Source organism: Lagenorhynchus albirostris, chromosome 10 (genome assembly GCF_949774975.1).
Source record: "Lagenorhynchus albirostris chromosome 10, mLagAlb1.1, whole genome shotgun sequence".
Taxonomy (NCBI): domain Eukaryota; kingdom Metazoa; phylum Chordata; class Mammalia; order Artiodactyla; family Delphinidae; genus Lagenorhynchus; species Lagenorhynchus albirostris.
The window spans coordinates 16,492,126-16,517,875 of NC_083104.1; the positions used below are offsets into that span (position 1 = coordinate 16,492,126).

A 25,750-nucleotide genomic window follows, 5' to 3' on the forward strand; every position below is an offset into this window, starting at 1 on the left:
GTGTTTCAAAGCATCAGTTTTGCTAAATAAAATAATAGATGTCTGATATCTATAGATGTCAGATAATTGGGCTCAGGAGGAATAGACGGGGAGAGAACTTTCACAGAAGTTCAGCATTCTCGGCTTTCATAGCTTGTGATAAAACCTTAATCACTCTGCTTTCCAGCTGCAAAATTAGTAGATTACGTAACCAAAATAAGGAACATTCTTATTGCACCAAAGTGTTTCACAAAGGGTTACTAATTAATCTGCACAAAATCCTTTCAACTAAGTATCACCCCCAAGTTTATGTAAGAGGTGTTAAGGGTTGGAATCGTGACCCCGCCCCCAACCCAGGTTCAGATGGCACAAAGAATTCCACTTCCCATATTTCTGTAATTCAATTTCAGTGTGTGTGTGTGTGTGTTTTTAATGGCAAACCCTCATCCTGCCTCCCCAGGTGTCCTGTTATATTTCTCAGAGGCTTCACAGAGCCTGTGCCTTGGAAATTGAGTGGTAACGACCAAGACTTGGAAGGATGGATCATAGGTCATTCATCCGTTGAGGTTGTCTCTTCCCGTCAGGCTGCCTATCCCAGCTCCTGTTTCTTGGCATCTTTCCCAAGTTCATCTCCCTGAGAGCTCTGGGTTCCTCCCTCTTGAGTCTAGTCACCCCCTGTAGACTTCCAGACCTCCATAAATGGGAAGTATCTTCCTTCTCTGTTTGAGTGTTTCCAGCTGAGGCCTTCGTTGAATCTTCTCAGTGTTTTCTTGGAAACAACTTGTGCTTTTGGAAGCAATTAGTTGGGAGAACAACTTTAACTTTCCCTTCTGCCTCCTCCTTCCCTGTGTCAGGGAATCACAGAGCTAGTGAAAGGGGGATATTCAGGGGAAACAAACCAAGTTTAAAATGTTAACAGTAGCCACAGAGATGAAGATGCCTTTCAGTCTTGTCACCGGCAGCTAGGACAAGAATTTGGAGGCTCACTGAGGCCTAGCCAGTGCTTCCTGTATGCATCAATGACCCTGCAGCAGAATTACTTTGGGAAGTTAAAAAGAAAAAAAAAAAAAAGCAAGCAGTTCTGGGCCTGGTGCCTGGAATTTATGGTGCAGCGGGACCAGGGGATCAGCGTTTCTGCCTAGCTCCCCCAGATGGTCAGATATGTAGCCAAGTGTGGCAACTAGTGCCCTAAATCTGATGTTCATTAATTCCACACATATTGCTTTGAGTGTCAGCTGTGGGCCAAGCACTGCAGTAGGCTTTGGGCATATAGTGGGGTGCATGGAAATGGCTAGGCAGGCAGTGCGCGCAGCAGAACTTATCTCCATGTGAAGAAGAGCGTCTCTCTTAAGAGGATTTTTGCTATTGTTATTCTATTCTTTTCTCCCCTGTGACTGTATATCCAGAGACCTCAAATTCCTGGCCTATAGGCCACATCATGTCTACAGGCAAGTTTTGTTAGGCCAGCCCCGTGTTAAAAAAGGAATTGCCAACATGAAAAATAAAAAGACATGAGCAGCTATTTCCTAAAACTGAAAAGCAGCCGTCCCTTTTTACAGCTGCTTCTCAGCAGCTCCGTGCCATCCCCACCTGGCACTATCACTAACTTAAATGTTCTGGTTCTCGTGTTATGAGGATATTAAGAAAATTGGGTATGTGTTTATGAAAACTGTGACTTGTTTTTGTTATTTTGAAATGTGAGGGTGCAGTGAACAGAACTTGTTGTGGATCTGCAAAATGAAATGTGTCTTCATATGTCCACACAGTGGGACTTCATTTGGAGGGTCTAGAGAAGCAGGAAATAAGCAGAATCTGTGTTCTGAACAAACCAGAAATCTTACAAGTCCATTCCCAGAAGCATATGTATTATAAATGTATTGCTCCAGGTAGAATTCTAGGTGCTGAAGAAACAGCACCTGGTATTCAGGGTTGGACCTTCACCTACAAATCCGCATGTAGCTTTTTGGTTAAATTCACTTCCATCTCCTAAATCAAACTATGTGGGGAAATGAAACCACAGTGATGACTGTTGTGTGAACTGAACTATATCAACTCTTAGCTGAAGCTCCAAATCTTCACTAAGGTCTTCAAGCTTTTCCTGCCAGTAGTTACAAATGCTTCCCTAGTATTTCCCATGTGGCATGCATAGAAATGTTAATATCTGTGTAGCACATCTAGGTAGACAAGGGAGGCTTCTTGTGGCCAGAGGCAGCCTGTGTACCCAGAGCTGAGGAAATCTCCATTAGGGGAACAGTCTTTGGGACCTTCTAAACTTTGCTTGCAAAGTTTTGGTTCTTAGACCAGAGGTCATTACTGGATGAATGAGAACCATCTCATTGAATAAAATGGAATACTTTCCACATAACAGAGATCTCCTACTCTGAAAACTGAGGGGGATGCATCCTTTCCTTTGTTGTCACACTTCCCCCAATGGAAAGATAAAACAAAATTAAAAAAAAGTATTCCTGATCAGAAAAAATATTGAAATGTTTTTAATAATGAAGTGTTGTATATTTCTCAAGGAGCAACAGAGTGATCAGTTATGCTTTTCCTAATTTTAAGCAGTCGCATGCGTTTTGGTCAGAGGTTTCAAGATGGATTGTATCTAAATTGCAGACATGTTTTGTTTGGTCAACACAAATGTTTTGGCGTTGTGGTTTTAAATAGTTGCTTGCTAACATTTGAAAACTAGGAAATCTTATCTAAAGCTCTATAGGTCTGGGCCTCTCATTGCACCATTAGACAGCCCCTGAGGCTAAGATGGGCACATGCACTCCTGTTCTCACGCTCCACCCTTCCTTATGGTGTTATGTCATTACATTCCAGATTATTCCATACAGGCAGTCAACTTGTGGTCTATGGGCTTCATCCGAACCATTATTTATTTGTTTGATAACAAATAGAGGTTTGTTGCAGTGGGGGAGGGGGCCCGGGGTACTTTTCCTTTCTGTCTCCTCAGCTGAAATTGATACTGTGGATATAAATTCAAGCTGCTATCACAGTTTGCTTCAATTTATATTTACACTTCTGTGTTGATAGAGTGGATGTTTTATATACCTAGATACGGCCCCTAATAGGTGTGAATGCTAAGCAGATAACTATTCACAGCCACGATTAGCATTTCCTAAAGGTGTCAGAATCACTGCATTCATTGTGATAAAGCAACTTGAGAAAACACAGTCAAGCAGCACAAGTGTTTAAAAAAAAAGATGTAAGCAGTCCATAAGGTGTTAGTGTCTCTTTAAAATGAGTTAGAGACCTATGTTTGAGTTAGTACTTTATTTAAGTCTTTGATTTATCTCCAGTGAAGGTACCAGTTATATTTAATTTCTTTGAAATAAGAGCAGTAACTTTCAGATCTTGGACACCAAGGAGCTGGCTCATCATATACTCACAATCATATTTAATTCTTACAATAAACCAATTACGTACGTACTTACCACCCCCATTTTACAGATGCAAAATTCAAAGGCAAAAGAGATTTAAGTAACAAGTAACTTGCCCAAGGTTATACAGCTGCGTGTGTATATACATACACATATACACATACATATATATTTATGCCATATATATGTATACACACACATATACACACATACTGTGTTCATTCCACCTCTCATGTTTTTAAACTATTTTTGACCGCCATTCATAGTAAGAAATACCAGTTATTTCAGGTCTTAATGCTTAATATGTTGTCCTTCCATAGTATCATTGTAGAAGCCAGTCCTAACCCTTATTTAAATTGAGTACATTTTGATCATTTATGTTCTATTCAATTTTAGTCTAGTCTAGTCTCATTTGCTCCCATAACAAACACAAACAAATTTTTTTAAAAACCCTATTCATAGCCCTCTAAATGGGACATAACCTAAAGTTTGAAAAACACTGACTTAGAAGTTACATGTCAAGGAAGCTCTTTCTGGTGGAGTATGTGAGAGAGAATGAAGAGGGCAGATACTTTTAAAATGAGGCCACAATACAGGGGAATTTGCCATCCAGTAGTTCATGGAGACATATATTTGTCTCTCTTTTCATGTTTTACTTATATCAGAAAGATCTTTGTTTTATTTTACAATAAAAATAATTCTTCAAAACTCCATATTAAAAATTACACGGAGATGTTCATGTATGCAAATTATACCTTAAATAACTAAAAAATAATAATCAGGTGGGAAATGGGGTGAGTGGAGCTATAAAAAAACAAGAATGGCAGATTTTTGATATTTGTTGTAGCTGCTGGTAGGTATATGAGTGTTCATTACCCTATAATGTTTACTTTGTATGTGATTGGGGTTTTTCGTAACAAAAACTTATTTTGAAAAAGTAGGTGGGGACTTCCCTGGTGGCGCAGTGGTTGAGAGTCCGCCTGCCGATGCAGGGGACCCGGGTTCGTGCCCCGGTCCGGGAAGATCCCACGTGCCGCGGAGCAGCTGGGCCCGTGAGCCATGGCCGCTGAGCCTGCGCGTCCGGAGCCTGTGCTCCGCAACGGGAGAGGCTACGGCAGTAAGAGGCCTGCGTACCGCAAAAAAAAAAAAAAAAAAGTAGGTGGGTCACCATGGTCTTTTATTCTGTTTTCCCACAAGGCTCATGGTTGAATGAGAGCAGGACCCTATAGGTTGAAGTGTGACCTTTATTCTGTAAAGTTGTGAACAGTAAGTAGCCAGGCTGGACAGAATCTGGTTTTAGGGTCTTCTGATACCAAATTGCTCTAAAGTGAGGCTTCTTATTCCAACATAATTGACATTCCGGGTTGGATAATTGTCTGTTGTGGGGAATTGTCCTTTGCACTGTTGAATTATAGTGGCCTCCGCCCCCGGCCTCCATTCTCTAGATGACTGTGGAACATCCACACCCCTCCACTCCGTAGCTGTGACAACAGAAAACCTACTCAGACATGGACAAATGTCCCCTGGTTGAGAACCACTGCCCTGGAGTCTGAACCTATCGCCTCACCTTGTGTATATGTCTAGCTGAGCTTTGAACAGAGATACAAAGCTTCAGAGAACCACATTCTACCTGTGTCTTAGGGTAAATGAAGAATAGATTAGGCAGAATCATCACAACTAGGGATTGATTCAGTAATACCAGACTCAGGCAAGGCCACCTGTGTGAAACTGGGCATGGTTAACTCTTCTCTACGTTAGTTACCTCATCTGTAAAATGGGGATGGTGACAGTTTCTTCTTTGTGACATTACATGTGTTTTTAAAGCACCTAGAATGTTGCCTGGTACACAGTAAGTACTTAGGGTTTGCTGTTATTACCTACCGAGAACTTGTTGTTGTGGAATTGTGGTTTAACTAGTTGGGGGATAAGGGGATTCTCTGGAGCAGTGTAGTAATATCATGTTTAGTTGTTAGTGTTCCTCAACATATCTCAGTGCTTAGAATGTTTAATCTGAGTCTGCTGTCGGAGTAGGAAATGGGGTGGGTTCTAGAGCGCCTGAAAATGGTGAAACTATGGTTTCTAAGTTAATTTACCTCACAAAAATAAAAATAAAATGGGAAGACAGGACATGCTGAGCATCTCATGCTCTGTGACCCTCTGGAGACACTAATAAAGAGCCACAGAGACCAGCCTGAGATGCTCCAGAAACTGTCTCCACCTGAGAGTTCACCTTTTCTCTTTTAGTCATTGAATAGCGGGGAATCATCATTGCTCTTTCCTTTTTAAGATATATCGATACTTTGAATCTTGCTCATGTGATTATGGCTGAGGCAGAGTCATTACCATGCAAGTTCACTCTGGGAAGATTGTCTCCCCTCGTAAAATGTACCTTTTGTTTCCCGTGTTTTAAATTCTTCCCCTCAGTCTATAAATATGTTCAAGAATTTTCCAGCTTAGAAATATCCCTCATTGACTCTCTATCGACCTGCCACCCATCTCTAACCACAGTCCCATCTCTTTTGTTCTGAATTATTGAAAGAGTAGCTGATTTTAGCTGTTTCCATTCCTCGCCCTCTATTCACACTTCTACCCACCACAATGAGTCTGATGCTTCCCAAGCACTGGCTATGATGACATCACGAAAGGCATTTGCAGGCCTTGATTTACCGCCTCTCTTTCTCTTTTTTCCCCCTCTAGCTTTCCTTCTTGTTCTTCGTTGCCCTCTTTCTCTCTTTATTTCTACCCTTTTTTTTTTAAAGTAGCCTTATTGAGGTAAAAGTTACATACCGTAAAATGCACTCACATTAGTGTACAACTCAACGATTTTAGTAAATTCACAGAGTTGTGTGACCATTCCCACGACTCAATTTTAGAATACTTCCATCATCCTAGAAAGAACCCTCCTGCCTGTTTTCAGTCACTCCCTGTTCCCACTCCCAGCCCCAAGCAATCTGTTTCTTTCCGTGATCTCCAGCACGCCCTTGCAAAACTGAACACTCTGCATGCACCCTTAGCTTTCATAACCCAGTCACGCATGAGTTGCTTTGGACCTCTAGGCATGTTCCTTTTCTGTCATCCTCAAGGATTTGATCTTCCTCTGCTCACACCCTGCACACTGGGCTTCTCCATCTTTTTGTCTCAGCCCACTGTCTCTGGATTTTCTGTGAGTCATTTCACTCGCTCCCATGAATTACCTCTGGTGCTAGGTTTTGCCGTTGGGGTTACATTTCCCCATACCTTTCTCCTTACCTTTCTCCTAGGTTAGCCCTCCCTTTTAAGAATGACCTCAGATGCCACCTATACTATAGAGTCTTCCCATTTTCTAACCAGCATTCCTATTCCTTCTCTGTAACTATACCTTAAAGAAATGTAGCTCATGAGCTATGACCCTCAAGCAACTTTGTTGTCTCTCTTTGTCCCCTTATGTTCTTTCTGTGAATTTCTTTTCTTAGTTCCTCTTCTGCCCCTGGAAGAAAACCCCAGTAGCCCTGTCCAATTCATATTTGGTGATGCTTAGGTATCTGACATAATTTCATTCCAGAAATTAGAATATTCTGTCCTGTTTAATAGCTACAACTTAGAACTTGATTTAAAGATAAAACTAATCTCCCTCCCTACTGCTTCGCTGCTGCAGAGGGGAAGTCTGCGATCAGAGAAAGAATGTTTTGGCTTCTTTTCTCACCTAGTATGTCTACATCTCCTCCTCCTAACTTGCTGTTTCTAGTTCTGATTACTGTGTTGCAAAGGAAGAGAAGAGGGGGCAGCACATTTCACCTGATTAATTCCGTTGCTGTGATTTAGGATCATGGCACTTTGGACTTACCGGGAGTGTAGAACTGGTGTTTTCTTTCAGTGGTTCTGTCCTTAGATGCCCTACCTTTCCTGTGGAAGGTGTCCCCTGCCCCACCCTGCTGATTCTCTTGCTCTGGGTGATTGACAGCTGCATCCCCCCAGGCACTCCCGGGTGGGTGTCTGGCTCACAGAACACACCATGCATTCTGTACCCGTAATGTCTCTGAGGATCCATCTCCTTCATAAATTGCAATCTTCTATTCTGCTTAGCCTACTCTTTTTCCTTAGTGTGATCCTAGACCCCTGCATCCGTCAAAATGCAGCTCTCTGTGGTCTCCTTATAGCATGTCCCCCCTCAGTGGGTTTAAACGAAACCCTCCTCCCTCCCCCTGCGTGGGTAGAACTCATCAGAATTCTCTCGCAAGAAGCTTTTCTCAAATCCTCTACTGAGGCTCCAGACATCTCTGATGTGAGCAAGGGTTTCAGAGCCAGACAAATGGCTTTGCAGTATCTCCTTTGAAAATTTGTTCCTCATCCTGTTCTGACACCTCCCTCACCTTTAGGGTATAACACTGCTCTGTCTTGGAGGCTGAAGAAGGAACTTCCTATTAACATCCTATTACAGACCTCTCTCCTCTGGTCCAGAAGCTTGTTTTAAAATGTTTCTGGGTCAGTTTGCTTCTTCAGAGTTTAAGTACCTGGAGGTCAAAGATGATGATTTATTTTAAAATATTGTCTCTGTGCTTGTACCTGACATGCAGTAGGCACTCAGGAAATGTGAGTTTTCTCACCAAGATCATTCTCCTTTATCCAAAATTACAAGTAAAAAAAAAAAAACAAAGAAAGTCTGGCCTTGCTTAGTGTGCACAACCAGACTGCCTGCTGAGTACTGCTTTCCTGGCCACAAAGCACTTTTTAGCCCTTTTCAACCGCTTGACCCCTTTCTACTTGACCCTCACAACAAAATTATTTACATATTTTTGAACCTGTTGTCATGTTACAAATGGAGATTTTTTTTCCCCTTTTTCAAAATGTTTGGTAATGTTTTGAGAAATCAATATGTGGCCATCGTAGAAAATTTAAAATATATAATTGAATGTAGAGAGAAAAGTAGTTTACCTGGTTTCTGTTTCGAAATACACAGTTCCCCTTCGCAGAGACAACTGCTTTCTCCAGTTCTCGAATATTCTTTCAAATTCTTTGCGTCATAAATGTATATAAGTGTATATTTTTTGACTCCGTACGAAAGGCATCATACTTCTCACACATTGTGCTGTATCTTATATTCGTGGCTTAGTGTATCTTTGAGATTTCTTGATTTAATCCCAGAGTTGCTGCATTCTTCTTAATTCTTGCCTGCAATAGGGATGGTACGTTATCACAGTGTATATGCTTGAAATCAAAGCAGAAGGGTTATTTATTTAAATAGTCCAGTACTTTCCCTTTATAAAAGAAATTTAATTTGTTAAAAATGTAATGAATTTAACTGAAATTTAATGCAGTATCAGTTACAGAACTAGTTACAGTTGTCAACTGTATTAATACAAACCTTTAAAAGTATATAAATGATCAGAAGAAAAACAAATATTGTATATTAACGCATATATGTGGAATCTGAAAAAATTGGTATAGATGATCTTATTTACAAAGCATAAAGAGAGACACAGAGGTAGAGAACAAACGTATGGATACCAAGGGGGAAGGGGGGCGTGGGATGAATTGGGGGATTGGGATTGACATATATACACTATTGATGCTGTGTATAAAATAGATCACTAATGAGAACCTACTGTATAGCAGAGGGAACTCTACTCAGTGCTCTGTGGTGACCTAAATGGGAAGGAAATCCAAAAAAGGGGGGATATATTTATACGTATAACTGATTCACTTTGCTGTACAGTAGAAACTAACACAACATTGTAAAGCAACTATACTCCAATAAAAAGTTAAAAAATAAATAAATAAAAATGTATAAAAGATCAGGTTATACTTTATGGTTCCCTCACAATCTGACTGCATAAACATTCCATTTGCTACATATCGTGTGAAAAATAATTGAAAATACAGAGGTTCTGTCTTTATTTATCTTGGGTAAATGTCTTAACCCATGTGTGTCTTTGTTTCTTTATCTGAAAAATGGGGGTGATAATAGAATGAAGTGGGTTAATGTATGAAACAATATCTGGGAAATAACAAACAATAAAAGGTAATGATATCACAGTTCATTTTCCTTTCTAATATTTGGAATATTGTCTTTGTAGAAAAGCATTTGCATCATATGGTGTTTTTTTTTTTAAATAAATTTATTTATTTAATTAATTTATTTTTGGCTGCATTGGGTCTCCATTGCTGTGCGCAGGCTTTCTCTAGATGTGGCGAGTGGGGGCTACTCTTTGTTGGGGTGTGCAGGCTTCTCACTGCGGTGGCTTCTCTTCTTGCAGAGCATGGGCTCTAGGCGTGCGGACTTCAGTAGTTATGGCATGAGGGCTCAGTAGTTGTGGCGCACGGGCTTAGTTGCTCCACGGCACGTGGGATCTTCCCGGACCAGGGCTCAATCCCGTGTCCCCTGCATTGGCAGGCGGATTCCTAACCACTGCACCACCAGGGAAGTCCCTGCATCGTATGGTTTTTAAGGTATTTTTAAATTCTAAATAAATATATAGTGGCAAGGAATGTTGTGATGTAGGCTTAAGAAAGTTACATTGCTCCTCATTACCATATCATGAGGTCTATAGTAATTTCCCATTCAGTAAGAAAGGAAGAAAACCCATGCATCATTTATAATTATGGAAATTTGTCTTTGTTCATTTTGTTCCTTGTTTAAGTTAGAAAATGTCAAGGATAAGTATATAGCAGAATTTGCTTATCGTTTAGTTTTCTAGTTATCATTAAATGTGGTAGGACCCAAAAGTCCAAGTCCCAGGGCAGGGTTCTTTTCACTGGAAGAATTAAATTAAAAAAAAAATCCCCACAAGAGCACCTTCGTTCTGACTACCTTGGAAAAGCATTGGACAGTGTCAGTCATTTTTTTTAAGGATGAAGATTCCATTAGAAGATGCTGCAACTTTTCAAAACTTGGACCTGCTCCAAAACACAACATGCTTCAAGGGTTGTTCTTGCATGCCAAGTAGTAGTCACCTATGATTGGAGAGATGTTTGTAAAAACATTGTGCCCTGGAAATGGCCACGTTTAGTTTGAGGCTTAAAGGAAAGCAAGAGAATTGAAGTAAACCCTCTGTCAAGTATACTTAGAAATAAGGACATTTTGTCTAATATTTTGAAGCAAGAAACCGGTTGGCATGATTTTGTAGCTGTGTCTTTTGTCTTCACCTTGCAGTTGCATGAAATTAGTGGAACCAACTGAAAAATGGAATAGCAATTTTTTCTGAAGTGGTATCAGTGAAACTCTCTTTGAGTTGAGGACCTCTTGAGTTGCCAGAGAAGACCTCGTTGAGTTGAGGACAAAGTAAAAAGAGGCTCTGAAATCAACATAAGGTGCCTCAGGGTGTTCTGGCAGTATTTTTATATGGCTGGTTCATCGACCGCAATGTATGCCCCAAAAGAGGTCTGATTCGCTTTGCTACTGCCTTTGTACTCTGATTGCTAAAAGATCAAAAGAAAAAAATTAACTGGATGTCAGAGATGAGATGCTACTCCATACCGAAAACAGGTTCATGATTTCAACCTATTTATCAAGCTTTTCAACAGTGACCTTCTCAGGAACAATTATTTTTCAACATAATTTTTTTCTTTTCAATCTGCATAATTTATACTTAATTCCATTTTGATGAAGTCGTCATTAATTTCTGCATGAACAAAGAAAGAAGAAATAAATCTCCAAATACACACATATATATATACACCCACACACATATGTATATAATATATACACCCATATAGAGGTACACACACATGTAATAGCTATGTAAAAGAAATTATTTTCCAGTGTAATAAAACAAATTGTGTACAAAACAAAAGTTAGCTTATGTCAGTCTATCTGTATTTGGAGTAGAGAGGTAAGAGGGTCCATAGATTTGGCTGATTTCTCAAAAACGACCTTAACCTACAAAAGGTTATGAATCACTGTTGTTTTGCAGATTGTAGTCTAGTTGGAGAGAAAAGCCATAGTCTCTGTAACTATAATGGGAGGTGTTGAAAGTGCTGAGGGTTGGAGGAAGGACTATAAAGGGCTGTATGTGTCCTCAAGAGCATGAGATAAATGGCTTCTAGCTGGCATTCGCCTTATTTGTTGATTGTGCTACTGTAAATACAGAACTGTTAGTGTGAAGGTCACATCAACCTGGGCACATTATATTCTCCCCTCTTCTTAGCTGCGGAACACTTAGGAACTGTAGGGAGGATGTGTGTGGAGTTGTCAAGAATGTTGGACTTTGAGCCCAGTATTCATGTGAATTTCATCCTGTCTGTTCAGTTTAAGCAGGAAAGAGGTATAGTATGCAGAGTAGATCAACTACATTTCTGGAAGACGTGCAGATCCTGAATGAAAACAAAGTGGGTGTGTGAAGCCTGATTTCTGAACTGGCAGGATGTGCAGTCTTATCAAGTGTTAAACTCATTTATTCATTGACTACCATGGTGTTACGTTGTATATACCACGATAGTGAGCTAATTTCTCTACAAGACTGAAAATACAACACCATAGGCATCAAACTTTTATGCATTAATGATTAAATATTTTTCTCTACTAAAAGGCTCTAATCTGCTCAAGGTTTTTTGTGTTTTTTTTTGGTACAGGTTGGGAATGATGTATATTCATGAATAGATTTTGTGTCTCAAATATCAGAGTTGGAGGTGAGTTTTTTTTGGATGTGAGAGATGTGTTCAGCAATCCTCTCAACAAATTGCTGTAGGGTTTGTCTCTTTGAAAAGGAGAATGCGCCTTAGGTACCTGTTACTCTGATATAAATGAAGTCAAATCATTCTCACACCTCAACTTTCCACCGCATAAAGAAGCTTAACTCTGAGCATTTGCCAAGACTGCATTCAGAGCTGTGTAGTATATTCAGTATAAATATATATCAGTATTTCATGATCCACAAGCTTAGTAGCACGTTTGTAAAGTGTATGACAAAAGCCACAAATGATCTCTTCTTTTAAAGCAACTGGGAACAACTATTTAGAGCATTTTTTGTTTTAAGTCCAAGGTCTAGCATTTTTAGCTGAGTTGACATTAAGAATAGATAGTACAGTTGTTAATATATACTAAATTTGGGGGCTTTTTAAAGACCACCATGAGAAATGTGTTGTGAATTTATTAAGCTTTAAGCCCTAGAAGCAAATGTCTATTAGCAGAGAAAATTCTAAAGGGTATCTATTTTTTTCTTTGATTTAAAACATTCCTGTGAATAGTAGAATATTTTTATTGTAGCAGATGACATTTTGATTCATATCTGTCTTGCTTCAGTAGCTTCATTTGTATTTATTTTAACTTGGTGATTTCAGAAGTGGTACGAGCTTTTATATGACCTTTCTCTCTGTGACAATACTTGGCAACACTGAGAAGTCAGGTCACAACTGTATTAATTACCTTCATTATTTATAAAGTCAGTGCCCTACTTTAGCATTGATTAAAAATGAGCAACATAATTTTTAAAAATAGTATTCCTAAGTGAAGTTTCTTTTTATCTTTGAACTTTATGCAGTGTGTGCCTGTGTGTATGTTTATGTGTGTGAACCAATATAAGACTATTGGAATATACATATTTCTTCTCTTAAATTAGATAGTTTGGTTAATATTGTCTAGCGTCTGACTTCTATGAATTTGAAGGCAAGAACAAAATTGGTGTGTTGCAAAATGTGTTGTCTTTTTATCCTTTTAAGCCTGATACAGATTATAATATTGTCTGATTTGAATGTTCATTGTTAATCTGATCATGTCAACTCCTGGTTAAAATTGTACTGCGTTTTCAAAGGGCTTTATCCTGATACTAATATTCTTAGCCAGGCATAGAAGCTTGACCCCTATTATACATCTGCAGTCTCATTTCACACCACAGTGAACTTGGCCATCTGCATTCTATCTCATCAATCTTCTTTCTGTTCGTACAATAAGCCATGAACACTGAAGCCACAGGGCCTTTTGCATATTCTATTCTTTACGCCCAGGGGTGATTGCCAAAATATTTAACCAGCAGTAGGGACATGGGCACTGACCAATCAGAAGTGACATGGGCTAGAGCAGAATTCTGGAAACCCCCTGTAGAGCCAGTCACTAATTTTTAGGTGGTACGTCTAGTTGGTGGGGTGGGGTTCTCGGCCAGCCTGGGAGATAGGGTGGTTAATTGATAGGAGAGGGTCCAGACAGTGGCTACTCACCAGCCTGTTTACCAACTCAAGGCCATACCAAGTCTTTGTCTATACCTGGAAAATTTCTTCCTTTTCTCACCCTGCAAAACATACACACATCTGGTTATGTCATCTCCTCTTTTCTTCCATTTCACTGCAGTTCTTCAGAGGAGCTTCTCCTGACCTTCCTGATGAGGGTTGTTCTCATTGAGATTTTCACTAGAAACTCCTATCCCTTCATTGTACCTTTCATAGTGGTCAGTTTACATATACTTTGTAAGTAATTGAATCATATATCAGTCCCATTAGTTTGTATATTCCATGAGGGCAGGGATCATCAATTATCTGAGAACCCCATCTTCATCTTCCTCCAGAATTAAAATTCTAGCACCTAATAGGAGCTTAATAAATATTTATTGAATGAATGAATTTTCAAAAAGACTTTAGGACTTCTTTGAACATACTTATACTTTGCAAATGTAGCTGATATGCGTGTTAGTTGTGGGATGCATTGTTGGGAAGATAACTTTTTTTTTTTAATTTACCATCTACTTAATGCCTTCTTATACATTTTTCTGAAATAATTTTCAAGTGGTGGCTAGATCCCATGCTGTGGCTTATCTTTTCTTTCCGTAGAAATGCTTCTCACTCACTTGATGACCAGTGAAATGGTTTAATCTCCCAAATTGACTTATTCATTTTTCTTAAAGCTCAGCAAGAAAAATTACTTAAAAGCCTAAAATGATGTACAGGGTGTTAGAAACATTGCAGCAACCAGTGGTGGAAAAGCTGTGGTCCTACTTTCAAAGATGTATCAGTCTAGTAATTTTCTCCTTTTCCTACTTACAAGTGTTTATAATATTTTCTTTTCCCGTTGCAGTATTAGAACATAGACCATATGTTTTGTTCTCTGTATGACATAGAGCAAAGCCTCACACATTTATATGGATGCATTTTAATGATTGTGATGATGTTACTACAGGATCTTCTGCTAAAGTTTGTCCTTTCTTCTTGAAAATTCCAACAACCTGTTCTTTTTAAGTCTATTATTTTGTTATTACCAAATTCTTTATAAGTCCATTTAATGGATAGCTTTAACTCCTCAAAGAATGAAATACTAGTTTGATAATGTTTTACTCCTCAAGGCTTTCCTGTGTTTGAGACTTAACCGTTGTCCCCAGCCTTTAATATACCTTGCAACTGCTCCCTAACTTTTTATGAATATTTGACATTTCATGTATCATATTACTGCATTTAATGTTTCCAACGCCTTTTATGAATAATTGTCATTGTATTTTACTTGAAAAGTTTAAAAAAGTTTTTTGCTTTTCTACTGTGTATATGTGTGTGTATGTCATTCTTCTCATGATTTCTGGACTATGGTTTCCTCACGTGCATGATTAGAAGGAAGTTATGGTGGTTATGGCTGTCATATTTAAGTGTAATCTAGAATGATTTAAGTTATTATTCAACTTAGTAATTGAAAATAATTATGGATACAAAATGTCTTACTGATTAATCAGGAAAAAGGAAGGCAGGCTAGGTATCTGAAAGCCTTTGGTCCAAGTGGGGAAAATCAACCACTGGAAAGGCTTGAGAAGTAATTATTGAATGAAGTAGAATGTCTGTCTGTCCTTCCTTGTATACTTAAATAATTTCATGATTTTGGCCATAAGTCTCCTGGGACTGAATGCTATTGAAAATAGCTTCAAAATGTCTCAGTTTCATATGCACAGCGTGACAGACACCACATGTGACTCTTGCTATTATCACTTCGGTGCACACATCACTTCCACTTGCCACCAAATGCATTGTTTGAGTGGACATAATGTTTTGTTTTTTTTTTTGCCTCTGAAGCCATTTTGCTGTCCCTATGAGAGGCTAGAAGTGCTATATCATTAATACTCCCTGAAAATAGCCTCCAAACGATGACTCATGAGAGTTGGTGTATAAATACCCCAGATCCCTTGCCCCTTGGCAAGGATAACTGGACAACTGAAGCATAACTCTGGGATTACTCTGAGGCATACGTTCTACACAGGCTGGACTTCCAGAGTTTCCCCAAAAGGAATAAGCTGTACTTAGACACAGGGGTTGATGGGTTCATATCTTACCCTTTATCAGCTGCCTTCCTTTCCCTCTCTTACTTTGCCAGGTCCTGACTGTTTTTGTCATTCACCTCTCAAGTAAACTGCTTGCACTTGAATTCATTTTGCAGTGGTTGCATTAAGGGGAAACTAAACTAAGACATTTGCAATTTGTAGTAATGGGGACGGTTAGAAATAGTCACAGATCCCATGATGGTGTAAGTTGCCAACCTGCAGTTCTTAGAGGAGTAGTTCTCAATTGTATTTCCACCTGTTTCAGAGTCCCATGGGCCAAGTCAGAGTTATGCCGAAATCCCGGAATTCTAGCCATTCCACCACTTACTCCCCTCGCCTTCCCCAAGAATGTCTATTATATTGCAAGTGAACAAGAGCAGCATTACTATAGGAATAACTGATTTAATATATTATTTTAAGTATGTAACTTGCAAGATGTCATATTTTCACACTTGAAATTATTATTATTTGGAACACACTTAATTCTAATTGAATATATCCCATCACATGGCAGGATCCCATAGTTAAGAACTACTGAGATTTCTCCCGTTTGCTTAGCAACAGCTAAGACAGCCCAATCCATAGCGGCTACTGACTGAGAGTTGTACACCTCTGCTAAAATGGCTGACATTAAAGTCAGTCATTTCCCTGTGTGGAACCAGCTGAGTTTTAGCAATCGAAAAAGTTTCTCTGATTTTAAGTGTGTGCATCCAGCCTACTTGATCATTAACCATGCAGTTTAGGTAGTTTCAAATGGCCATTGAAAATGACACAGGGTATTCACACAATTATTTACTCTCAGCCAGCACATTCAAGTTTATGAAAATTCAGGAAAGCAAAAAATAAAGTAGTTTCATTTGCAAGATTCTCATACTGAACAATTTTCATCATTAACATTGTTTTAACATCTTTATTGGAGTATAATTGCTTTACAATGGTGTGTTAGTTTCTGCTTTATAACAAAGTGAATCAGTTATACATATACATATGTCCCCATATCTCTTCCCTCTTGCGTCTCCCTCCCTCCCACCCTTCCTATCCCACCCCTCTAGGTGGTCACAAACCACCGAGCTGATCTCCCTGTGCTGTGCAGCTACTTCCCACTAGCTAGCTATTTTACGTTTGGTAGTGTATATATGTCCACGCCACTCTCTCACTTTGTCACAGCTTACCCTTCCCCCTCCCCATATCCTCAAGTCCATGCTCTAGTAGGTCTGTGTCTTTATTCCCATCTTACCCCTAGGTTCTTCATGACATTTTTTTTTTCTTAGATTCCATATATATGTGTTAGCATACGGTATTTGTCTTTCTCTTTCTGACTTACTTCACTCTGTATGACAGACTCTAGGTCCATCCACCTCACTACAAATAACTCAGTTTTGTTCCTTTTTATGGCTGAGTAATATTCCATTGTACATATGTGCCACATCTTCTTTATCCATTCATCTGTCTATGGACACTTAGGTTGCTTCCATGTCCTGGCTATTGTAAATAGAGCTGCAATGACCATTTTGGTACATGACTCTTTTTGAATTATGGTTTTCTCAGGGTATATGCCCAGTAGTGGGATTGCTGGGTCATATGGTAGTTCTATTTGTAGTTTTTTAAGGAACCTCCATACTGTTCTCCATAGTGGCTGTATCAATTTACATTCCCACCAACAGGGCAAGAGTGTTCCCTTTTTTCCACACCCTCTCCAGCATTTATTGTTTCTGGATTTTTTGATGATGGCCATTCTGACCGGTGTGAGATGATATCTCATTGTAGTTTTGATTTTCATTTCTCTAATGATTAACATCATTAGCATTTTTTAAATTCAACATATGTAATTGAGGGCTTTCTGCAATTGTTTGTGAAAAAACAGGCTTAAAATGAACACTGATAATGTTATTTATAACTTATATGCCTATGAGGGATTCAGAGACTATGAAAAGCAGTGTTTCAAGATATCAAATCTGCTGATTTGACTCTTAGTTTAACCAAAAATATTATCATGAGAGAAAATGAGAAAAATTACAATTTCAGGGTAATATTTTACATGTTGTAATTACTATCTAGCAAAAGTTTCAATACTTAATATACTAATATTTAATATTTTAGTATTGTCAAACATTTCTAATTTCGTGAAGCCTCTCTGTCTGCCTATCAGTTACATAAAGAGTTTTTTAAGTATCTACATATCATACATCTTTTTTGCACCAAAAAAGATTAATTTCATTTGGGGATTTTGAGTGGTTGAGAGTGGTACAGTTTTATGAAAAGAAGAAAATATATGTTTTAAAGCAATTCATTTTTTCAGTTCTGACTTCTTTGTATATTTATTTTACAGATTAAAGGATTCACCTGAAGACACAGCATTCTATTCATCAGACACTGGACAAGAGTTACTCTTGCTTTTGGCAATTAAAGATGATGTTGTCATGGAAACAGTTGATCCTGCTTTCATTCATTGGCTGCCTAGGAGGTAACAATAAGCTATATCTTCTAAACTGAAGTTAGAACTATACTTGAGTCATTTGTTAAATAATTTTTTAAAGTTGAACTAATCCTCCACAAGTCTTTTTTTTGTCCCAGAAAGGAAATTCTAATTTTCTCTTCTGATAACTGGGTTCTCATTGTGCTCCCTAATGTTTGCAGACCATTATATTTTCATTACAAATATAATGGCATTTAGTATCATGGATCTAATAAGAACCTGCTGTATAAAAAATAAAATAAAATTCAAATAAAAAAAGAATAGATACATGGGTACAAAAAATATTATGGATCTACTGTAGTGTTATGAATATAACAATTAATCAGAATTTGAGAATGTTAATTCATGACTTTGTTACCAAAATGGCTAAATCTTGTAATCTGTAGTGTAAAGGGAAAATACAGATTTTAAAGAATATCAGTATTTTCATATCTAATCTTAAAAACAATACTATTTTTCTTTCAGCAAATAACTTATTTAAGGGACCAAAAATAAGGATAGAATTTTTATTTGTTAATATTGAAAATTTGAAGTTTAGAACAAAACAGAAAGAAAAAGGAATAATTCTCATATATTCACCATACAAAAGCAACTCTTAAAAATCATTTGATGGGCTGCCCTGGTGGCACAGTGGTTGAGAGTCCGCCTGCCGATGCAGGGGACTTGGGTTCGTGCCCCAGTCCGGGAAGATCCCACATGCCGCGGAGCTGCTGGGCCCGTGAGCCATGGCCGCTGAGCTTGTGCGTCCGGAGCCTGTGCTCCGCAACGGGAGAGGCCACAACAGTGAGAGGCCCGCGTACCGCAAAAAAAAAAAAAAAAAAATCATTTGATGCATTTCCTTTCTCTTCATTTTGTTTCATTTTCTTGAACAGGGGAAGAGTAAGACAAGGATTTTTTAAAATGAAGTAACGTGTACAACGATTAGTGTTTTGCTTTATTTTATTGTATTTTATTTTTTTATTGGGGTATAGTTGTTTTACAATGTTGTGTTAGTTTCTGCTGTACAGCAAAGTGGAGTTCCCTGTGCTGTACAGTTTCTCATTAGTTATCTGTTTTATACATATTAGTGTATATATTGTCAGTCCCAGGCTCCCGATTCATCCCACCCACCCTTTCCCCTCTTGGGGTCCATACGTTTGTTCTCTACATCTGTGTCTCTATTTCTGCCTTGCAAACAGGTTCATCTGTACCATTTTTCTAGATTCCACATACAGGCGTTAATATACAATGTTTTTCTCTTTTTGACTTACTTCACTCTGTATGACCATCTCTAGGTCCATCCACATGTCTACACATGACCCAATTTCTTTCCATTTTATGGCTGAGTAATATTTCATTGTATATATGGACCACATCTTCTTTATCCATTTGTCTGTCAGTGGCCATTTAGGTTGCTTCCATGACCTGGCTATTGTAAATAGTGCTGCAGTGAACATTGGGGTGCATGTGTCTTTTTGAATTATGGTTTTCTCTGAGTATATGCCCAGTAGTGGGATTGCTGGGTCATATGGTAATTCTATTTGTAGTTTTTAAGGAACCTCCATACTATTCTCCATAGTGGCTGTATCATTTTACATTCCCACCAACAGTGCAGGAGGGTTCCCTTTTCTCCACACCCTCTCCAGCATTTATTGTTTCTAGATTTTTTGATGATGGCCATTCTGACCAGTGTGAGGTGATATCTCATTGTAGTTTTGATTTGCATTTCTCTAATGATTAGTGATGTTGAGCATCTTTTCATGTGGCTCTTGACCATCTGTATGTCTTCTTTGGAGAAATGTCTATTTAGGTCTCCCATCTGTTTTTTGATTGGGTTGTTTTTTTGATATTGAGCTGCATGAGTTGTTTGTATATTTTGGAGATTAATCCTTTGTCCGTTGATTTGTTTGCAAAGTTTTCTTTCTTTTTATTATAAAAACTCTCCAGCACCTAAAGGGTTGAAAGAATAGTACAATAAGTACCATAGTACAATAAGTACAATAAGTACAATAAGTACAATAGTACATAGTACAATAAGTACAATAAGTACAATAGTACAATAAGTACAATAAGTATATATGCACAATTTAGATTTAAATTTAAATTAAATTAAATTAATTAGATTAAATAAAGTATATATGCACAATTTAGATTTAACTATTGTACCATTTACTGTACTTGTTCTATATATATACATATGTGTGTGTATTTTCCATTCATTGTTTGATTGACTACACCATTTGAAAGTAAGTTACAGAAGTTATCACCTCTTACCTCTAAAAATTTCAGCATCCATCTGAGAAGAAGACCTACCTTCTAGATAAACACAAGTGCTTTATGATACCTAAGGAAAGTAGCAAAAAAAAAGTAGCTTGTCATTTTTCTTTTCTAAGAGGAGGAAATTGGTATGGAACGAGGCCAAATGCATTGTCAGGTAGAACATATGTTATTTGAAAACATGTTTATATTGGAGTAAACTTCCAAGCCCTTATCTCAAACTTAAACATTCTTGAAGTATTTAAATGATATTCAAACCTCCAACTTTTAAAATACAGTTTTTTTAAACAGGTTTTCCACTGTGATGCCTCAATTTTGTTTCCTAAAACATTTTCTTTCCTACTAATCTAGCACTGAAGAAAAAAGGAGTAATTATTTATAAATTTCTACTGTTTTAAATAGTTTTTGGAGAAAGACCAATACAGATATCAAAATAAATCTTTTTTTGGATTATTTTCATTTACAAAACTTTATATTTGAGTTCTTCTGTACAAGGAGAAAATGAAAGGGAATACACTACAGCAGTATTATTATTCGCAATATCAACTTTCATAGAAATAACCTTGAACTTTTACAATTAGTTGGAAACAGGTAGATATACTCAGAAAGTAAAAGTATAGCTAAAGAAAATGAGATCAGTATTTTAAAGGTTTAAAATTTTGAGTTGTAATTTTACACTGTGTGCAAATTGTATTGCTTGTTTTCAATATTTTTTAGAAATGTTTTACAGACTTATGAACGAATTTATGGAGAAAGCAGTATCCATTTTATTAAAATATTAAGACATTAAAAAATTTAAAGGTCAACTTGATTTTCTGGGTATGTTGGTAAAAAAGCTATAAAGGTTGGTAAAGGAGAACTGGATTAATTGATATATGATAAATTATATGTAGGGTATTACTTAGAGAATTGGTAATCTTTATAATTATAGTATGGAGAAGAATTTGTCTCTGACTAATTTTCTAAAGAGTATTGATTGCGTACAGTTCTTTATGTACTGAATATTGGTACTCGTTTTGGATTTACATAAAATTTAGATTAAAAAGCCAGCTTGTGCGTGTGATATTCTCTTAACCAATATTGGGTCATTTTTTAAGTATTAAAGTTAAAATCTGTTCATGAGGTAGGGAAGATCTCTAGATAAATGCCAAGTAAAAACATGTTATGTGAATTCAGTTGTGTAGAGTAGAGTTTATCCAAAGACGTAAACTCAATAAATATAGCAAATGCTTGATAATTTGTGTTTTCTATTTTCTCAGATTTAAGCGTTTTGTTATCCATTATTTTCTGCATTTTTAAAACTGTTTCCTTCTGTTGTTCTGTCTCTGCATGTTTCTCTCTGTAGCAAAGGGGCAAATAGTAATTTTTGGCTGGGAATTTTTCCGAAGGTGAATTTAATCATGTTTTTCCTCCAAAACACCAGGCTGCATTCATTCTTTTAAAAATATTTATTAAGCATCTGTTATGTGCCATACATTGTTTCCAGTGAAGAAAATGGACAGAGATCTGTGTCCCTGTGGGGTTTATATTCCATCATGTCAGGGTAGAAAATGATATTGATTTAGTAGATGCTCGTGCTGTGAAGGAAAAGAAGCAGAATAAGATGAGAGTGTGGGGGGCTGAGAAGTGAGTTACCAGAGGTCATCAGGTCCATCCTCATAGAGAAGGTGACATTTGGGCTAAGAGTTTGTGGCGAACAAGTTGATCTCGTGGGTATTTAGGGAAGGGAGCTCCAGTCAGAGTCAGCAGTCCATCCAAGTGTTTAATATATGACATGCTGAGTATTTCTAGAAACAGCTTTCCCCGCTTAGTGTCTTTATGTTTGTTCTGTACATCTGTGTCTCAGTTTCTGTCCTGCAAACCAGTTCATCTGTACCATTTTGCTAGGTTCCAATATATGTTTTAATATACGATATTTGTTTTTCTCTTTTTGACTTACTTCACTCTGTATGACAGTCTCTAGATCCATCCACATCTCTACAAATGACCCAATTTTGTTCCTTTTTATGGCTGAGTAATATTCCATTGTATATATATACCACATCTTCTTTATCCATTCATCTGTCAATGGTCATTTAGGTTGATTCCATGACCTGGCTATTGTAAATAGTGCTGCAGTGAATATTGGGGTGCAAGTGTCTTTTTCAATTATGGTTTTCTCTGAATATATGCCCAGTAGTGGGATTGCTGGGTCATATGGTAATTCTGTTTTTCGTTTTTTAAGGAACCTCCATACTGTTCTCCATAATGGCTGTATCAATTTACATTCCCACCGAGAGTGCAAGAGGGTTCCCTTTTCTCCACACCCTCTCCAGCATTTGTTGTTTGTAGATTTTCTGATGCTGCCCATTCTGACTGGTGTGAGGTGATACCTCATTGTAGTTTTGATTTGCATTTCCCTAATAATTAGTGATGTTGAGCATCTTTTCATGTGGCTCTTGACCATTTGTATGTCTTCTTTGGAGAAATGTCTGTTTAGGTCTTCTGCCCATTTTTGGATTGGGTTGTTTGTTTCTTTAATATTGAGCTGCATGAGCTGTTTATATATTTTGGAGATTAATCCTTTGTCCGTTGATTTGTTTGCAAATATTTTCTCCCATTTTGAGGGTTGTCTTTTGGTCTTGTCTATGGTTTCCTTTGCTGTGCAAAAGCTTTTAAGTTTCATTAGGTCCCATTTGTTTATTTTTGTTTTTATTTCCATTACTCTCGGAGGTGGATCAAAAAAGATCTTGCTGTGATTTATGTCAAAGAGTGTTCTTCCTATGTCTTCCTCTAAGAGTTTGATAGTGTCTGGCCTTACATTTAGGTCTTTAATACATTTTGAGTTTATTTTTGTGAATGGTGTTAGGGAGTGTTCTAATTTCATTCTTTTACATGTAGCTGTCCAGTTTTCCCAGCACCACTTATTGAAGAGACTGTCTTTTCTCCATTTTATATCCTTGCTTCATTTGTCATAGATTAGTTGACTGTAGGTGTGTGGGTTTATCTCTGGGCTTTCTATCTTGTTCCATTGATCTATATTTCTGTTTTTGTGCCAGTACCATATTGTCTTGATTACTGTAGCTTTGTAGTATAGTCTGAAGTCAGGGAGTCTGATTCCTCCAGCTCTGTTTTTTTCCCTCAAGACTGCTTTGTCTATTCAGGGTCTTTTCTGACTCCATACAGATTTTAAGATTTTTTGTTCTAGTCTGTAAAAAATGCCATTGGTAATTTGATAGGGATTGCATTGAATCTGTAGATTGCTTTGGGTAGTATAGTCATTTTCACAATATTGATTCTTCCAATCCCAGGACATGGTATATCTCTGTATCTGTTGGTATCATCTTTAATTTCTTTCATCAGCGTCTTATAGTTTTCTGCATACAGGTCTTTTGTCTCCCTAGGTAGGTTTATTCCTAGATATTTTATTCTTTTTGTTGCAGTGGTAAATGGGAGTGTTTCCTTAATTCCTGTTTCATATTTTTCATCATTAGTGTATAGGAATTCGAGACATTTCTGTGCATTAATTTTGTGTCCTGCAACCTTACCAAATTCATTAATTAGCTCTAGTGGTTTTCTGGTGGCATCTTTAGGATTCTCTCTGTATAGTATCAATGTCATCTGCAGACAGTGACAGTTTTACTTCTTCTTTTCCAATTTGTTTTCCTTTTATTTCCTTTTCTTCTCTGATTGCTGTGGTTAGGACTTCCAAAACTATGTTGAATAATAGTGGTGAGAGTGGACATCCTTGTCTTGTTCCTGATCTGAGAGGAAATGCTTTCAGTTTTTCACCATTGAGAATGATGTTTGCTGTGGGTGTGTGGTATATGGCCTTTATTATGTTGAGGTAGGTTCCCTCTATGCCCACTTTCTGGAGAGTTTTTATCATAAGTGTGTATTGAATTTTGTCAAAAGCTTTTTGTGCATCTATTGAGATGATCATATGGTTTTTCTTCAATTTGTTAATATGGTGTATCACATTGATTCATGTGCATATATTGAAGAATCCTTGCATCTCTGGGATAAATCCCACTTGATCATGGTGTATGATCCTTTTAATGTGTTGTTGGATTCTGTTTGCTAGTATTTTGTTGAGGATTTTTGCTTCTGTATTCATCAGTGATATTGGTCTGTAATTTTATTTTTTTTTGTAGTATCTTTGTCTGGTTTTGGTATCAGGGTGATGGTGGCCTCATGGAATGAGTTTGGCAGTGTTCCTTCCTCTGCAATTTTTTGGAAGAGTTTGAGAAGGATGGGTGTTAGCTCGTCTCTAAATGTTTGATAGAATTCACCTGTGAAGCCATCTTGTCCTGGACTTTTGTTTGTTGGAAGATTTTTAATCACAGTTTCAATTTCATTACTTGTGATTGGTCTGTTCATATTTTCTATTTCTTCCTGGTTCAATCTTAGAAGGTTATGCCTTTCTAAGAATTTGTCCATTTCTCCCAGGTTGTCCATTTTATTGGCATAGAGTTGCTTGTAGTAGTCCCTTGGAATGCTTTGTATTGCTGTGGTGTAACTTACCCTTCTTCATTTCTAATTTTATTGATTTGAGTACTCTCCCTTGTTTTCTGGATTAGTCTGGCTAATGGTTTATCAATTTTGTTTATCTTCTCAAAGATCCAACTTTTAGTTTTATTGATCTTTGCTACTGTTTTCTTTGTTTCTATTTCATTTACTTCTGCTCTAATCTTTATGATTTCTTCCCTTCTGCTAACTTTGGGTTTTGTTTGTTCTTCTTTCTCTAGTTGCTTTAGGTGTAATGTTAGGTCGTTTATTTGAGATTTTTCTTGTTTCTTGAGGTAAAATTGTATTGCTATAAACTTCCCACTTAGAACTGCTTTTGCTGCATCCCATAGGTTTTGGGTCGTCGTGTTTTCATTGTCATTTGTCTCTAGGTATTTTTTGATTTCCTCTTTGATTTCCTCAGTGATCTCTTGGTTATTTAGTAACGTATTGTTTAGCCTCCTTGTGTTTGTGTTTTTTACTTTTTTTCCCTGTAATTTATTTGTAATCTCATAGCGTTGTGGTCAGAAAAGGTGCTTGATATGATTTCAATTTTCTTAAATTTACCAAGGCTTGATTTGTGACCCAATGTGTGATCTATCCTGGAGAATGTTCCATGTGCACTTGGGAAGAAAGTGTAATCTGCTCTTTTTGGATGGAATGTCCTATAAATATCAATTAAATATATCTAGTCTGTTGTGTCATTTAACGTTTGTGTTTCCTTATTAATTTTCTGTTTGGATGATCTGTCCATTGGTGTAAGTGAGGTGTTAAAGTCTCCCACTATTATTGTGTTACTGTTGATTTCCTCTTTTATAGCTGTTAGCAGTTGCCTTATGTATTGAGGTGCTCCTGTGTTGGGTACATATATATTTATGGGTGCATATATATTTATAATTGTTATATCTTCTTCTTAGATTGATCCCTTGATCATTATGTAGTGTCCTTCCTTATCTCTTGCAACATTC

The 25,750-nt window shown here is 37.5% G+C and overlaps 1 protein-coding gene across 1 annotated transcript in view; it reads left to right on the top strand.

Annotated features, from left to right (window-relative positions):
- Positions 1-25,750, top strand: part of CNTN3 (contactin 3) — a 313,770-nt gene that overhangs the window by 65,959 nt on the left and 222,061 nt on the right. The window contains exon 2 of the mRNA XM_060163886.1: positions 17,895-18,029. Coding sequence (XP_060019869.1) covers positions 17,975-18,029 — 55 coding nt within the window. The 5' untranslated portion in view covers positions 17,895-17,974. The remainder of the gene's footprint in view (positions 1-17,894; positions 18,030-25,750) is intronic.